Genomic DNA, 14465 nt, shown 5'->3' on the forward strand with positions numbered 1-14465 from the left:
GCCCCTAAATTACTTAACGGGATTTTAAAAAAAGTGGACTTATGATACGCTTATTCTAAAGCAAAAAATTGTTTAAAAGAAAGTTTACAAAGAAGAAAAGCACATTACTCAGTGTTATGTTTTGGTCGAATGACCCAAATTTTGTCTTAACTGAAACCATGTTTGTAGTCAAATAAGTTAGGTACTATTATTTTGACTTTAATATTAATTTTTAAGAAAAACATATTTTTAAATATAAAAAAATATAACACTTGTTTTTGATATTATAGAATTTAAATTTATTTATTTATTACTTGTGAAAAATATCATATGGTGGTTAAAAGTCTTGTGGCTAAAGAATACAAATGTAAAAATACAATACATATAAAGTTAATAAAGTTCATAAGGTTCGAGTACTTGTAAAATACATGTAACATTATCCATCCATATTCAATGTCATAGGCACAGCATTACAAAAGAAACATTTATATAGGTAGATTATACATATTATCTATGAACCTTGCATATTACCCTCTTTCTTCCGCAGTCAGGTAAAAAAAACCTCAGCTTGCCTTGTTCGTCTATCATGGTTTACCCCAAACTGACCCTATTCTGTGCCCAATTTAAAGTAACAATAAAAATAATCGTATTTTTGAATATCAATGTTGTAAAATATAGTGTAAAAATAATTTTGAATTTTTTGGTATTTGAAGTCTGAACTACTATATACATAACATTTTGATAGCACTCGGAAAAAACCTGTAAGATTTTCCGAACCTGAGCATAATATACTCATTTTCGCAAGTTTTTTACTAAGTTATTCCAATTCGGAGTGTTTTTTTAAAATAAAAATACACCACCACTGAACAGAGGATGTTTTAAATCCTGGATCAGCAGTCCTTGATCACACTAGTACTTAATTTTGAAAACAAAATATGTTTTACAATACAATTTTATACAAAATCAAATAATGCCGTAACTTGGGAAAGCCCAATCAGATTTGATTTAATTCTGTTTTTTAAAATCTCTTTTTCACAATAAGTAAAATTATCGGAATAATGAATATTCTGGTGATATTTGCCACAAAGCTAAAAATAAAACAAAACAACAAATGTTAGGTATGTGCTTTAATTTCAAAATATATAGGATATCATAATACAATAAATATATATATATTTTTTTAATAAATTATGTAATAATAATAAGTGTATTAATGTTATATAAGCCAATTCAGCAAATTATTTGGAAATTTTTTTTGGATTTGAAAAATTCATTCAAGCAATCAATACTTCATATTCAGACAAAGGCACTTCGGCTCCGCCATATGGTATGTAACATACGTTGTGGCTAGGTTGCACCTGTTGAAATACAAAGATATTATGTAAATATTATTTGTTAATAAATACTGTAGTTGTGAATAAGTAATCTTGGTGGCTAATTTGTATTATGCGTCCTTAAGATATATTTAAAAAAAATACACAATAAATTATGATTTTAATATTTATTTTTAATAACCATTTGATTAGGTATATTTTTATTACCTTTTTACAAACTAGAAATAATAAAAATTAAATTATAACAGTTTTTTTTAACATACTGTAATAATATAATGATCAGTGTAGGATTTTTTAAGAAAACAATTCAATGGAAAAAAAAAATACAAGTAATGTAACAAAAGAATAAAATGTTGAAATAACAAATAAATAAGATTAACAAAGTTCGAGTACTTGTGAAATACATGTAACATACAAAATAATAAAATATTGAACTAACAAATAAAATGAGAATAATATTTTTAGATAATGGTAATATATGCTTAAAATTGTTCATTAAGTCCGAGTACTTGTATATCTCCAAAACTTGAACATTTACTAAGCGTACCATTAGAAGAAGCTTGCACTGAATTGATTAAGCAAAAATCATCTGAATCTGTCGTTTGTAAGATATTATGTTGATCTTTGTTATTTACATCATTACTGTTTGAGTTTTTTATTGGTAGTTCACTCTCTTCCTTAACGACACGAGATATGGCGTCTCTCATTTCAGTCCTTAATTTTTTCTGAGCATCTGACGTCTTTAAATTTCTTAATTCCATAGCCACATACGAGCCAAACACATCATGATCGTCTGAAGGTTTTTCTATATATATTTTTAATAAATCCAAAATTAATTCGTTCAGTCCTTTTTCGTTTTGACCTCTTAAGTTTTCCAGTTGTGTCTAAAAACAAAAACCAAATAAATTTATATGACGTTTTTGAAGTCATTATATTAATAAATTATTAATTAGTCAAGTCAGTAATTATAAAGGTATATGCTGTGTAATGTTATTACAATTTTAAAATTAAAGGTTAAATATAATAAGTCAGTAATTACTTTTTTATGAAATACGAATAAATTAAATCGGGAAGTAAATTATTTTAATACCCTTATTAATTGCCAATTGACACACGATAAATTAGTTTTAAATAATAATAGTAAAATTTTAATGTATATTACAATAACAAGTTAATCGTTATTTATCCATACATTGGTGTTTAATAATAACTTATTTGTTGCCTAATTAATTTAAAATATTTTACTTACCTTTTACGCGTAATGTAAAATAATATAACAGTTATTACATTTTAATTTTGCCACAGTATAAATTTAATATAATACAAAATGCTTAACACTAGTCAAAAACCGAAAATGTAGGACCAAGATTATTTATTCCTAGTACCGTTAACGGTAATTACCTTTCCTACAGTCACAGTTCCGTCATGTTCTCCGCGACCAACAAACAATGGTTCACCTTCTTCTGTGTGTCCAGATGATAATGCTCCGACTGGAATTTCACCATTGTTGGCTTTCACCCAGGTACCATTGCAATTGCATAGTACCTAAAAAAGGTAATTAAAAAATAAAAAATAATTTTTTCATATAAATTATAGAATGTATTTTCTTACTTCATAGTTTTCTTTGGGATTTTCAACTCCGCCCCAAGCCACATATGTAACACCATGAGAAGGAACAAGTTTTCCAGGAATCAAGGCACCGTTATGCTCGGCTCTAGCTATGTAAAGTTGTTCCTTGTTCGTATCAAAACCACCAGGTAAAGCGTTCGGAGGTATTTGGCCATTACTAGCTCGTACCCATTGCACGGGTCCAATTGTTGATCCACCGATATTCCAGCCGGGCGTAGCCGCTGGTGGTGCTATAAAACATGATGCAATAGTCAGTTACCAATTGAACGTTTGTTAACAAACACTAAATAGTTTTTTTTTTTCAGAGTTTTTAATATCAACTAAAAAACAACATAACAAAACCTAACCTTGTGGTTTTAAGGGTTTGGATGTAACAGCTTTGCTTCTAAACTGTTCATCCGCTGTGCCATTAACACACCAAGTTCCTACCGCCCCCCAACAAGTGCGCACACCATAGTGAGAAATAATAAACGGCTTTGGATCTATCCATTCAAATAATTTAGTATAGTCCTGAAAAACTTCAATTACTCCGTCTTTCCAGAAGATAACAAATTTGCGTGGAGTGCTTTTAGACAGAAGTTGAGGAGTGTCGACACGTACCTTAAAACACATGATTAAACAAAATAAATATGAACTTTTGTTTTAGTGAGTTCTTTACAAAGCCAGTTAGTCCAAACCAAATTTTTTATTTAACTGTTAATACATTTTTTTAGTTGTGATTCAGGTGCATAATATGCAAAATTATGGTGAAGGTTATTAATGTTATTTTATTTTTGGCATAGTTAAAATATTTGATTTTTTAACATAACATATTACTAATAATTAGTTTTTATAATCACAATATGTAAGCAAAAAAAAAAAAAATAAAATGTCAAGTGTTAAAATATTTATTGTAAATAAAATGTTCATAATTTGTGTGCTTAAATATTGAACAATGTTAAATTTTAAAATAAATGTATCGTTATTCTCAGTTAAAAACCATTAATCAAATTGTCAGAAAATAGTTAAAACCTTATCTGATTTTTCTTTGTTGTAACGAATAGCAGAAGCGGTATTTTTCCATCCGCCTAGAAATACTTCAATAATGGGCTCGGAATCGTTGGATTTGGAAGTCAAAGCGATATGTGCATCACTTTCACACGATACCGAAAAACTTAATGATCCGTGCATAATTACTCTAAATATATAGTCCATACTGTTTTCAGTATTTATGTATATATTATCTGTTTAAATTAAAATGTACATACATTTTAACGTTTAAGTTTAAACAGTATAAATTGAATTATTCAATTGATGATTTTGTAATGAAACAATTATTATTGGTTTCAAAATACACAATAGAGTATGATCCCACTTTTTTTAGTACTAGCATACATAGAAATGAGGGAGGTGGGTACACACCCTATATTATACCTCATGAACAATATTTATTTTTAAATATTTGAATCACGTATAGTACAAATCAAGAACATACCTTCAATTGTCCAAATGCCGGAAGATCCCCATCCAGTACGTACTCCAAAATAAGCTACATTAATGGTTTCGTCATCTTGCCAGGACATGAAAGGCTTGGCTTCGCCTTGTTTCCCGATACCAATAAAGCCGCCTCCCCATTTTATCCAAAATCCTCTAGCTTCATTACCGTTGAGAACTTTTGGTGTATCGACGATGACTTTGTCCGGTTCTTCGTTGTTCTTACGAATTGACGATTTTGAATTACCCCATCCGCCAATGAAAATCTAAAAATATAATATGAAGAATATATCTATGTATAAAAATTACTGATTATAATAAATACCATTGACTATAATTTATAAATAACATAGATATCCCACTGGCATGTATTTTTTGCTGCGCGTAAATTTTTACCGTTGTAGAGCGCTTTATACTGTTTTTAGTTATGGTTGTAGATACCGTGAGCTCTGACCATCGACTTCTAAGCACAATACAGCCAGGAAGGACCGTAGTTTGCTGTGCGTCGATTGTCAGCGCTAATTGTATCTACTGCCATAACTAAAAACAGTATAAAGCATTCAACAACGGCAACAATTTACATGGAATAAAATAAAAATCCCAGTGGGCTGTCAACATTATTTATAATCAATATAAATATTTATAATATTAAGTACAATATGAAAATGCAGAACTGTCTCATACCTCATACTTTGGAGGCTTATTAGCATTAGTAGAAGTCAAAGCCACATGAGCGTCGTTGGAAGCTTGAACGCTAAAGTGTAATGTATTGAAATTGAGAGGGTTGAATTTGTATTCTTGGCTATCGGTTGTTGCAATTTCTGAAAATATAAAGCTTTATTTAATTAAAATAAAAATTAGTTTTAAGTACAACTTTAATTCTACTAAGTCATTTCCCTTTTTGGGTAAAACTAAATAAAATAGATAATTTGTATTTATTATAATACATTTTAAGCATATTATACTTAATATTACGCCCCATTACAATTACCTAAAAATCCTAGATACTTTATGTTTATTCCTAAAATAAATTAATAAAAACAAAAAAAATAGTATTTAAACATTAATACTATTGGAACTGTCAACCCTTCTGTCCCCTTCCTTGTGTAGATTACACTTTAATATACATTAAAAACGACATAGAATAAAATTTGGCAACATTACAAATTTTCCACATATTGTAAACTCAATCCTTAAAATAAATGTATGACATACGAGGAAATATTGTTTGTGCTCATGCAAAGACTTTGACCATAATATTAATAGTATTTTAGAAGTCTTCTATTAAATGATATTTAATCTTTCGACTTGTTATGGACAAAACATTTAAATGCCATCTATAATGCTGTTTAATGTTTGTTTTTCTAATCTAAAATAAATTTCATAAATAAATGAAAAAAGATTAAAATCGTTTATACTTCTTTGATTGTAACATTTCGAAAACATTATTTAATACAAAAGTAACAATGTTTGGGGATCCTAATATTAATAATTTCTAAAACTTGTTAGTTTAGGGAAGAAATATGATTAAAAATTCATATTTTTTTTTTACGTAAAAGCATATAAATATATGTTTAGGAAATCCCAAATTTTCTTTTTTTTCTTTTACAAACGAGTTGTTTTCATAAACTTAAATTAACTATCAGCTATTAGTTTCTAATTGTTACATAAGACCATGTATTATTTATTGAAATAATAATTATGTATAATACATATATATATTTAATGGGTTTTTTATTTTATAAATTATATTCAGCTATATTTAATTGGTGGGTGATTTTTTAATTGTTGAACTTTTCCCGAAAATCATTTTTTACTTAGTCGTAATTATCAAATTGTTACTTTGTTAATGTTCCGTCACGTCATATAATAAAAAATAATACGAACTCGGCAAATAACTACAAAATAATATGAAGCATACAAATGCAAAATATTTATGGAAAAACGTTACGCACTTACCTAAAGCCATATTGTCAATTATTGGGCAGCGGTGTTTAGATTATTTCTTTAGTCTGAGCTAAATGCTTATCACACCTGGGAACAACAATAGTTGATTAAGTATGCGTATAACAACAAAACCGATCAAATTGCAATTTATCGATTATAAGTACCGGCCGAACTCAACTCGAAATAGCAGTCTAATAATTGTTTACACTTTATTGTTTTACTATGGAACGACTAAAGCACAGCCCAAGCTAATGATCGTTCTGCGAAATGAATTGGTGGGAGTCTGATGTACGAGTGACCTTCAATTTATTTATGGTATGTAAGGATGAGTCAGCTGCTGCTGCTGGTAAGAACTATATAGGAATCTTATGAGAGTTTGGGTAATTTGTATTTTGTTGTTGGTATATTATTTCCGTGGTACCATTAAAACGTCGCCGGTCGCGGTTCCGTCAACCCGTGGAAGAAGGAAATAACATTTTATCAATGTCCACAATATGGCCAAAAAGTGCCGGCTAAATTTAAAAAACAATTGGCGTTAGGTTACTTTTATCGGGGGGACGTTATTCACTCACCCTGTGGTGGATTTAATTAAAACAAAAGCAAACAATAACGTGATTAAATCGGAAAATGGATACAATTTCAGAGGGAATGCATAGTCCGTTGAAAATATTTCTAAAAAAACGGTTATGATCATTAAAAAAAGTAAAAAAGCTATTTTTTCAGCAAAACCTACAGTATATTAAGAAATGATTAAAATAATGTCCAGGTTTGATGGTAATGCAGTACAAAAAATTGTCGTTTTATGGATGGTATATAAATAAATTGACAGAAACGATTCTCGTAAACAGGTAATTTTAATCATGATAATATTACGCATTTTCACTACCGTTTTGATTAACCTTATACAAACTATTGTATTTTAGAAATCGTTAATGAAAATATACGATTAACACAATAATTATAAAAAAAAAACAGTATTCTAAAAATCTTGAAATAATACATGTTAACCCAATACCACAGAATCTACAATATGTTAAGTGGAAATTGTGCCGCCACCAATTTTTAAATAAGAATGTAGTAATAAGTAAGCATGAGTAATTGCAATTTGAGATTAATCTCATTTTATCATTGTAATTAAACCATAATTTCAATGATTTAAATGAAAGACAGGTCTTTGCCACAATAATACATGTAAAACAAAAAAATTCCTTTCGACATAAGAAACTTCACACAAAAAATAAAACAATAAATAATATAGCTACCTAAAAGTTTTACAGTGTTTGTTGCTGTGTATTTTTTATGTCGTTTACAAATATTCTATAAATTATCTTTTAGTTTATAAAACAAAAAATGTATATATTTATAATTTTTTCTAAGTTAATAAAATAATAATTGCATTATAAGATTCTAATAGATACATAAAAATATTTGTATTTAGTCTTTGTAAAATTTTATAACATATAAAAATAAAATAACAAATATATTTATATAACATATAAATAACAAATTAAAAAAAAAATGTAAATATATATATTTATACTATACATATGTATATCTGGGTGATTCTTTTAAGGCCTTACACCAGTTTCCTCTTAAAGTAATTACCATTTTTTTTTCGGAAACACTTGTTTATGTTATAAATACAACATTACACAGTATTCAAATTTTTATTTTTTTTAGTATTTTCCAGACGATTATTAACTTTAAAAACTTCAATGGTAATCAACTTCAAAGTAAATTACATATACACGTTACCATTAAAGAAAATCAAATTTGAATACTGTTTAATATTGAAAAATAACATAGCATAAACAAAAATATGTTTAAAAAGTAAAGCTAAAAACATTGAAGTTATTTTAAGAGAAGAGTAGTGCGTTTAAAGAATCAACCAGTGAATGTATTACAATGTACAATTATAAATATCAGGTACAACATTATATAAAAAACTTATTTAAGATTAATTTATTTTTAATTACAGTCTTTTAATATATTTAATATTAGCTTAGAGTATTTTACTATAATCGTCGCTTGGGCAAAAATAATGTTCGTTGCCAAGATAGGATGAACTTTTCTTGGGAGATTTGATTGTAACGCCCTCTTTAGCGGAAAGTTGTAACTTTGATAGTTCATTGAAAAGTTCCATTTCAAATTCTTAAAATAATATAAACATAGAACAATTAAACAAATTATTTCAACTCTTTAAAGAAACTTTAAAAATTTCTATTTCAATTTAATGAATAGTATACCTTTTGGATCAAATAGAGCTGATGTTATTTCATAAGTATTTTCTTCCCAAACATCTTCCTTCAACTGCACGCATAAATGTCTGAAAAAATCAACACAGTTATTATTTAACAACAATTTTTTTTTTAATAATAATTTAGATGTACACCAAACAAGAGTTTAAACATAAAACCAATTAGAACAGCATTTTGTTTTAAATATTGTTCATATATAAATTTCAAAATTACAGTTTATACAGAAACTCGAAGGCTGAAAAATTGTTATCTCTTGCCAAGATCGTGTACATGGGTTTTTTAAAGCTAGTAATTTATCAAGTAAAAATCTGTATGTACTCACTCTGTAGACTGATCGTCATGAGAATCTGGATGGCTGTCGGATGAAAATGTAGACTCTTCATAACCTAAAAAAAATATGAATTAAGGTCTACAAAAAAAAATGTATATTAAAACAAATTTTGATAATGGTTTGATGGGTTTTACGAGTTTATATAGAATATTAGTTTGTATATACAATTACCAATCGACATTTAATATTAGGCAATCATTTTTTACATGCACAAATAAACTTGTTAAACTTCCATTAGCTTATTTTTTATGTATATTTTAACTCTTACGAATTTCCATGATATTATACCGCGAAAATACAATATAGTTTATTTATTAATCACGTTATTAATTGTAAAATCAAGTAACATCAGGGTTATTGTTTGTCAAAACTTACTCGATGATGATGATTCATAAAAATCAATGTCATTTGATCCCGTCAAATTGCTATCTATACAAACAGCACCCATTAAACGTTTTTCTGGATCTGTACTTTTGCGTAGATTTTCTAACAATTTATTATAAATTTCCTAAAACAAATTGTAATTGAATATAAAAATGCTTGTAATCTGAATATACACACATAAAATACAATTGTGTTTGTTAATAGTTGTTCATGATAATATAAATATAAAAAATAAACTTTTGAATTAGATAAATTTTATGAATTGCAAAAATACGGTTAACTCACATTGTTCATTAAAAACAAATTTTGTTCAAAATCCATAAACTTCATGTTTGGGTTTTTATCCCACGTAGGGCAATTTGATAATTTATTAGCATATAAATCAAACCACTCTAAATTAATCATATCCTCAAGAATGTTTGGAAATTCTGAAATCTAATAAATCAATTAACAATCATATAAAAATGTATACAGTTTTCTCCAATTATTTTAAAGTAAACATAATACCGATTTTTCATACTTGATTATTGTTTAGCACCAATTTTTTCAAATTCTTCAAGTTTTTAAAACATTCGGGTATAGTAAATATTTGATTCTTTGAAAAATCACACACCTCCAAATTGGTCATGTCGCCTAATGTAATTGGCAATGAAAGAATTTCATTGTTTGATAAATTTAAATTTGTCAAATTTGGCAAGATGAAGTATATCTCCTTTCTAATACTCGATAAAGTAACGTTACTCATACTTAATGAGGTAATAGACTTAAAACGATAGTTGAATATCGATGGTATATAATTTAAGTAATTATAATTATTCTTATTCAATGTTATGTTATCAAAAACCACATGTTTTAGTGTTTTTAAATGTTTAATAAATTCAAAATCCTGAGCTTGAGAATTTGTATTGGCAACGTTTAAATAACATAAGTGATTACTAATGCCGTACATGTTCATATAAGGATCTGATTCTACGTGTTGCAAACAGTTTGTGAATGATATATCCAACGACTCTAATGCGTTACAATCAATAGACCATAACCATTTTGGAAGACAACATAAACTAGAGTTGTTGTTTAGGTTAAGTGTTTTTAAATTGTGGACGCAAGCCGGTCTAAAACTTATACTTGACAGCATATTATGTGATATGTTAAGTACTTCTATGGTGGACATACCATTGATAATGCACTGAGGTAATTCTTGAAAAACATTGTGCGACAAATTAATTTCAAAAACATGTTGAAGTTTGGTTAATGACAAAGGGAGTGCTATCAAATTGTTGGTCGACAAATTTAGTTTAGAAAGTTTATCGAGATTACTTATAAATTCTGGTACTTCTTTGAGGTCACATGCGCTTAAGTCCAATTCAGTTAAATTACTTACACACGTATAAATTGTGTTCAACTTTGAAATAAATGGATATTTTGCTCTCTCGTTACATTCATTGTTGGCGCAGCAACAAACTGGAAAACATTCCATTTTTAATGTATTTATCTACTAAATAACTTTATATCGATAATTAAAAGTTAGAAGTTGAATAGATTTATAGAAATAACGACATGCTCCACAATTAATTTAATTGTGTTGACTTTACAATAATATTTAATTGTAAAACTGTTATCAGTTAACCGAATATTATTTGAAAAATGGCATGATTTATGATAAGGCCTCTTTGATAAGTATTATCTGTGGACTGTTATCAATTATTAGCACGGTTTAAGATAATATAATCTTAAATCGTGGTTATATTAGCAACAAAATAATATGTCAAATGCCGGTTACCGGTTTGCATAAATGAAATTATGCAAACTTCAATTGACTATGGTCATAAGATAAATGTATTCTTAAGTTTTTCCCTACAATATTCTTAAAAATAAAACCTTTCACGGTTCACCCCTCGTACATTCAATCTGAAATCTTGTTTAACTGTTAGAAATCGAAATTGAATAGTCTATTAAAATATTTGTTAGATGGTCAGTTTTGAATTAATACAATTATTAGCGATACACTGTAATTAATATTAATATATAAATTCTGCCAAAACACTTTGAATTAAATTAATAATTTGTAAAATGTACTCGACCCTAGTAATAATAATAAAAACTATTAAAAAGTATTAATAATACTTGTGAATCATCTTTAAAAAAACACTAGATTAAAATAATTTGCAAAATATAATTTTGCATGCCTGACGACAATAAAACCAGTTGATTACTGTTATTATGGCTGCTTATCGAAGAGTGACATGTCTGAAATAATTATATTATAAGTACTTATTGACAACTTAATACCAATTAAGTTGTCGTATACGTCATAAGGTATTTAATTAATTGAACTATTAAAAAAATGCAATGTGTAAAATCTCGTTAATAACATGCGGTTAATACTATAATAACTAATGCAGTTCATCATTCAATTATTAACACTAACAAGTAACATTTATTAAGCACTGATTATACCGTTATTACTAAATAGATTAAGTATGTAGAAATAGACTTTAAAAGAATATCTCCGTATCGACAATAATAATAATGTCTGCATACGGAGTAGACTACTCTGTCTACTGAGTAGAGAGTAGACACCTATCAAACATTTTAATAACTGCTAGCATGTGACTCAAACTCAATAGTAATTTCTTGATTTCCCTATTGCCAAATCTTAGTTTCAAGATTAAAAAAAAAAAACACTAAAAGTAAGTTTTGATGTTTATGAAATTTTTTTTTTATTTTCATTTTCTCGAAATACATAAGTGCTAAGTCAGAATATGTGTTACCGACTACCGAACAGCAATATAATGTAGGTAAAAAAGTTTTTAAAATTAACAAGGTGCAATATCTTACTTCTACTGTTTTTACAAATATTATAGGGCATTAAATTGTATCCATTGTTTGCAAAAATAACTGCAATTTATTTCGAAGTTTGAATAGGTATATATAAACAGTTTTATACGACGCCATTAACATACCTGCCACAAATTTACATTGAATACGAATGCACACACATATATATACACAAATGTGCAAACTATGTATGCACCATGAATGTATGTAGGTAACTAATTATAATGTAGGTATGAACTTATAGTACAGCTTATTCGGCTGTCCTTGAGACCAGTGTATCGTTTGTTTCGCCTGGGGGAACTCGAATAGGCAACTTAAATGATTATACTTATTGGCTTGTTGATCTTTGCTTAAAACATTTTATCTCAATACAAATTATCAACATAATTAAAACAGCTATATTATATAAATATATCTAGTGTCCATGTACCTGGTACACTTTGTGTTTTCGGGAAAACTCTAATTTTTGTGGTCTTATCCTTAATTTATACAATTTGCTTACAGCTCAATAAACTGTTAGCAAAAATCGTTCAACTTGCGGCAGTGACTATTGTGTATACATGTAAAAACGCCGCCGCTTAAGAAATTTAGCGACACATACACATCAAAATTCCTCCTAATTTCAATACAATAGTTCATTGCCTTTTAATACATAACATCACAGTACTTACGTTTAATCATATAGATTAAATAATTATGTATTGTCTGTTGTTGCTCAGCAGTCTAGACTCAAGTATAAACCCGGACGGGCTCTCCAACAATACAATCCGTTTGTTATCCGTTTCTCACTCCTCAGCACATTACAGTATTCGAGTTAGTGCTATTCAATAACCTCAGTATCGTTGAATACTTTATGACAATTACGAATTACCCTATCATTACCACAGACGATCCCGATAATGTCGAATATTACAAATTTCCGACATAATGTCAGTTGGAGAAAAAATCATCTAATAATTTTGATAATACAATTTTGGGGTTTCCACGACAGTTTTACCGTCGCTCTACGAAAACCCCTTTAATGTATTTTGTCATTCATAAAATAGCATAGGGGAGAATGGGGAGAAAGCAGTCAGTGGATAATACTAATACCGGTCAAAACTGATGGGGTAATAACAGGCTAACATAACTTATGCAATAACCTTGCCTAAGTAATATTTCCGTTAAACATACAATGTCTTGGAACAATATCATTGTACAATAGGTCCGTATTGATAACATGATAATAATTTGATCTTAATTTGTATGTTTTTTTGGGGTCGTTGAAAAATTTTTCCCTATAATTTTACATTTTTACATGTGTCTTTTGGTGATTGGTATTACCTCGCTATATTGGTAATGGCGGTCATTTGTACTTTTATTAAAAAAAAAAAAATATATTTAACTTAATTTTAAAAAAACTGAAACTTTTATACATAATACCTAACAAGTTTATAGCTCGAATTCAATAAAGAACGGAATTTCTGGACTTTTAGTTCCAAAGATATTTCAATTCCCTCTTAAGTGGCCGCAATTCCCCCACCTTCCCCTTTATAGAGAGTAACAATAATACTAAAAATAATGATAATCATACAAGTTGTTTCGAGACCGACAAACCCCCTTTACATTATAATAATGTATTCTATTTCGTATTGACACTTTACAGGGTTGATATTCCTATATATTTTGTAGTATCAGCGCTATGGGGTATATTGCTATTTTATTACCCGACTGCTGAAGGAGGAGGTTAATGCACGTATTTTTTAATGTTCCCACTACTACTTATTTGATATTGTTGAAATACAAACTAAAATAATAAGTGAATTCCCAGTAGTAGTTTTGCGTATGTTTAATTATCACAGAATTAAGTATACTTTAATACTTACATAAATCCAAACTGCCTAAAATTACTGGAATGAACTGGCAACGACGTCAAGCGTCGTAATTGCCAATTCCAGTGTGCTAAGCGTGAATGGTTTAAAGTTTTTCTTTTTGTCTGCTATTACCGAATTTACCCTAGATAAACCGTCAACTAATTTTTTTTTAAATAGAAACTAAAATACCGTATTATTGTACTTATTTTGAAACTTTACAAAAAAGTGTTAAAATTAAAAAAAAAAGCCAACCGTAAAAAAAAAATTTGCTCAAAACATCTTTTTTGCTTTGTAATAAGGTATTGGGGAATTGTAGCAAAATCGAATGTCGCAATAGTCGGGGGCCCTAAAATTGTTCTTATTTTCTGTTAGAAACATATTAAAAAGTAAGGAAGAGATCAATTTTCTTAATTAGAACAAGGAATAAATAACGCAACCG

At 28.2% G+C, this 14465-nt stretch overlaps 2 protein-coding genes across 8 annotated transcripts; both read right to left on the minus strand.

The window, feature by feature from the left end:
• Nucleotides 1-1091: 1091 nt before the first annotated feature.
• Nucleotides 1092-6706, minus strand: LOC126834557 (C3 and PZP-like alpha-2-macroglobulin domain-containing protein 8). 5 transcript variants are annotated; one of them, XM_050566571.1, is made up of 9 exons: nucleotides 6541-6706; nucleotides 6375-6449; nucleotides 5100-5236; nucleotides 4417-4681; nucleotides 3954-4165; nucleotides 3290-3542; nucleotides 2925-3172; nucleotides 2715-2858; nucleotides 1707-2197 (listed from the first exon to the last, which is right to left on the minus strand). In XM_050566571.1, the coding sequence occupies exons 2-9, from the start codon at nucleotides 6382-6384 to the stop codon at nucleotides 1796-1798; spliced, it is 1671 nt and encodes a 556-aa protein (XP_050422528.1). In that variant the 5' UTR covers nucleotides 6385-6449; nucleotides 6541-6706; the 3' UTR covers nucleotides 1707-1795. The 5 variants fall into 5 exon arrangements, with proteins under 5 accessions (XP_050422529.1, XP_050422531.1, XP_050422528.1 ...); XM_050566570.1 differs by having other exon boundaries at nucleotides 6527-6705; XM_050566572.1 differs by lacking the exon at nucleotides 1707-2197 and adding an exon at nucleotides 1092-1337 and having other exon boundaries at nucleotides 6375-6687.
• A 1063-nt stretch (nucleotides 6707-7769) lies between these two features.
• LOC126834456 (leucine-rich repeat protein soc-2-like) lies at nucleotides 7770-11305 on the minus strand. 3 transcript variants are annotated; one of them, XM_050566382.1, is made up of 7 exons: nucleotides 10717-11299; nucleotides 9856-9968; nucleotides 9621-9770; nucleotides 9327-9459; nucleotides 8943-9006; nucleotides 8609-8688; nucleotides 7772-8513 (listed from the first exon to the last, which is right to left on the minus strand). In XM_050566382.1, exons 2-7 carry the CDS (start codon nucleotides 9961-9963, stop codon nucleotides 8365-8367), a joined length of 684 nt encoding a protein of 227 aa, XP_050422339.1. In that variant the 5' UTR covers nucleotides 9964-9968; nucleotides 10717-11299; the 3' UTR covers nucleotides 7772-8364. The 3 variants fall into 3 exon arrangements, with proteins under 3 accessions (XP_050422338.1, XP_050422339.1, XP_050422340.1); XM_050566381.1 differs by having other exon boundaries at nucleotides 7770-8513; nucleotides 9856-11305; XM_050566383.1 differs by lacking the exon at nucleotides 9856-9968 and having other exon boundaries at nucleotides 7773-8513; nucleotides 10717-11298.
• Nucleotides 11306-14465: the final 3160 nt, after the last annotated feature.

This window comes from Adelges cooleyi, unplaced genomic scaffold, assembly GCF_023614345.1.
Source record: "Adelges cooleyi isolate 19-005CV unplaced genomic scaffold, UGA_ACOO_1.1 ACOO_flye_CR_arks_rails_tigmint_CR_PRNA_21, whole genome shotgun sequence".
Lineage (NCBI taxonomy): Eukaryota > Metazoa > Arthropoda > Insecta > Hemiptera > Adelgidae > Adelges > Adelges cooleyi.

What these genes read in the sequence shown, in the direction of transcription:
- LOC126834557 (XM_050566571.1), bottom strand. An exon ending in ATAAGCCTCCAAAGTATGAG is followed by an intron (nt 4,682 to 5,099) that starts GTATGAGACAGT and finishes TTATATTTTTAG; the next exon opens with ATTTTCATTGGCGGATGGGG. An exon ending in ACAAAGAAAAATCAGATAAG is followed by an intron (nt 3,543 to 3,953) that starts GTTTTAACTATT and finishes ATGTGTTTTAAG; the next exon opens with GTACGTGTCGACACTCCTCA.
- LOC126834456 (XM_050566381.1), bottom strand. Translation starts at nt 10,812, where the DNA reads ATGGAATGTTTTCCAGTTTGTTGCTGCGCCAACAATGAATGTAACGAG. An exon ending in CATGACGATCAGTCTACAGA is followed by an intron (nt 8,689 to 8,942) that starts GTGAGTACATAC and finishes TGATTTTTTCAG; the next exon opens with ACATTTATGCGTGCAGTTGA. An exon ending in AGCTCTATTTGATCCAAAAG is followed by an intron (nt 8,514 to 8,608) that starts GTATACTATTCA and finishes TATTATTTTAAG; the next exon opens with AATTTGAAATGGAACTTTTC.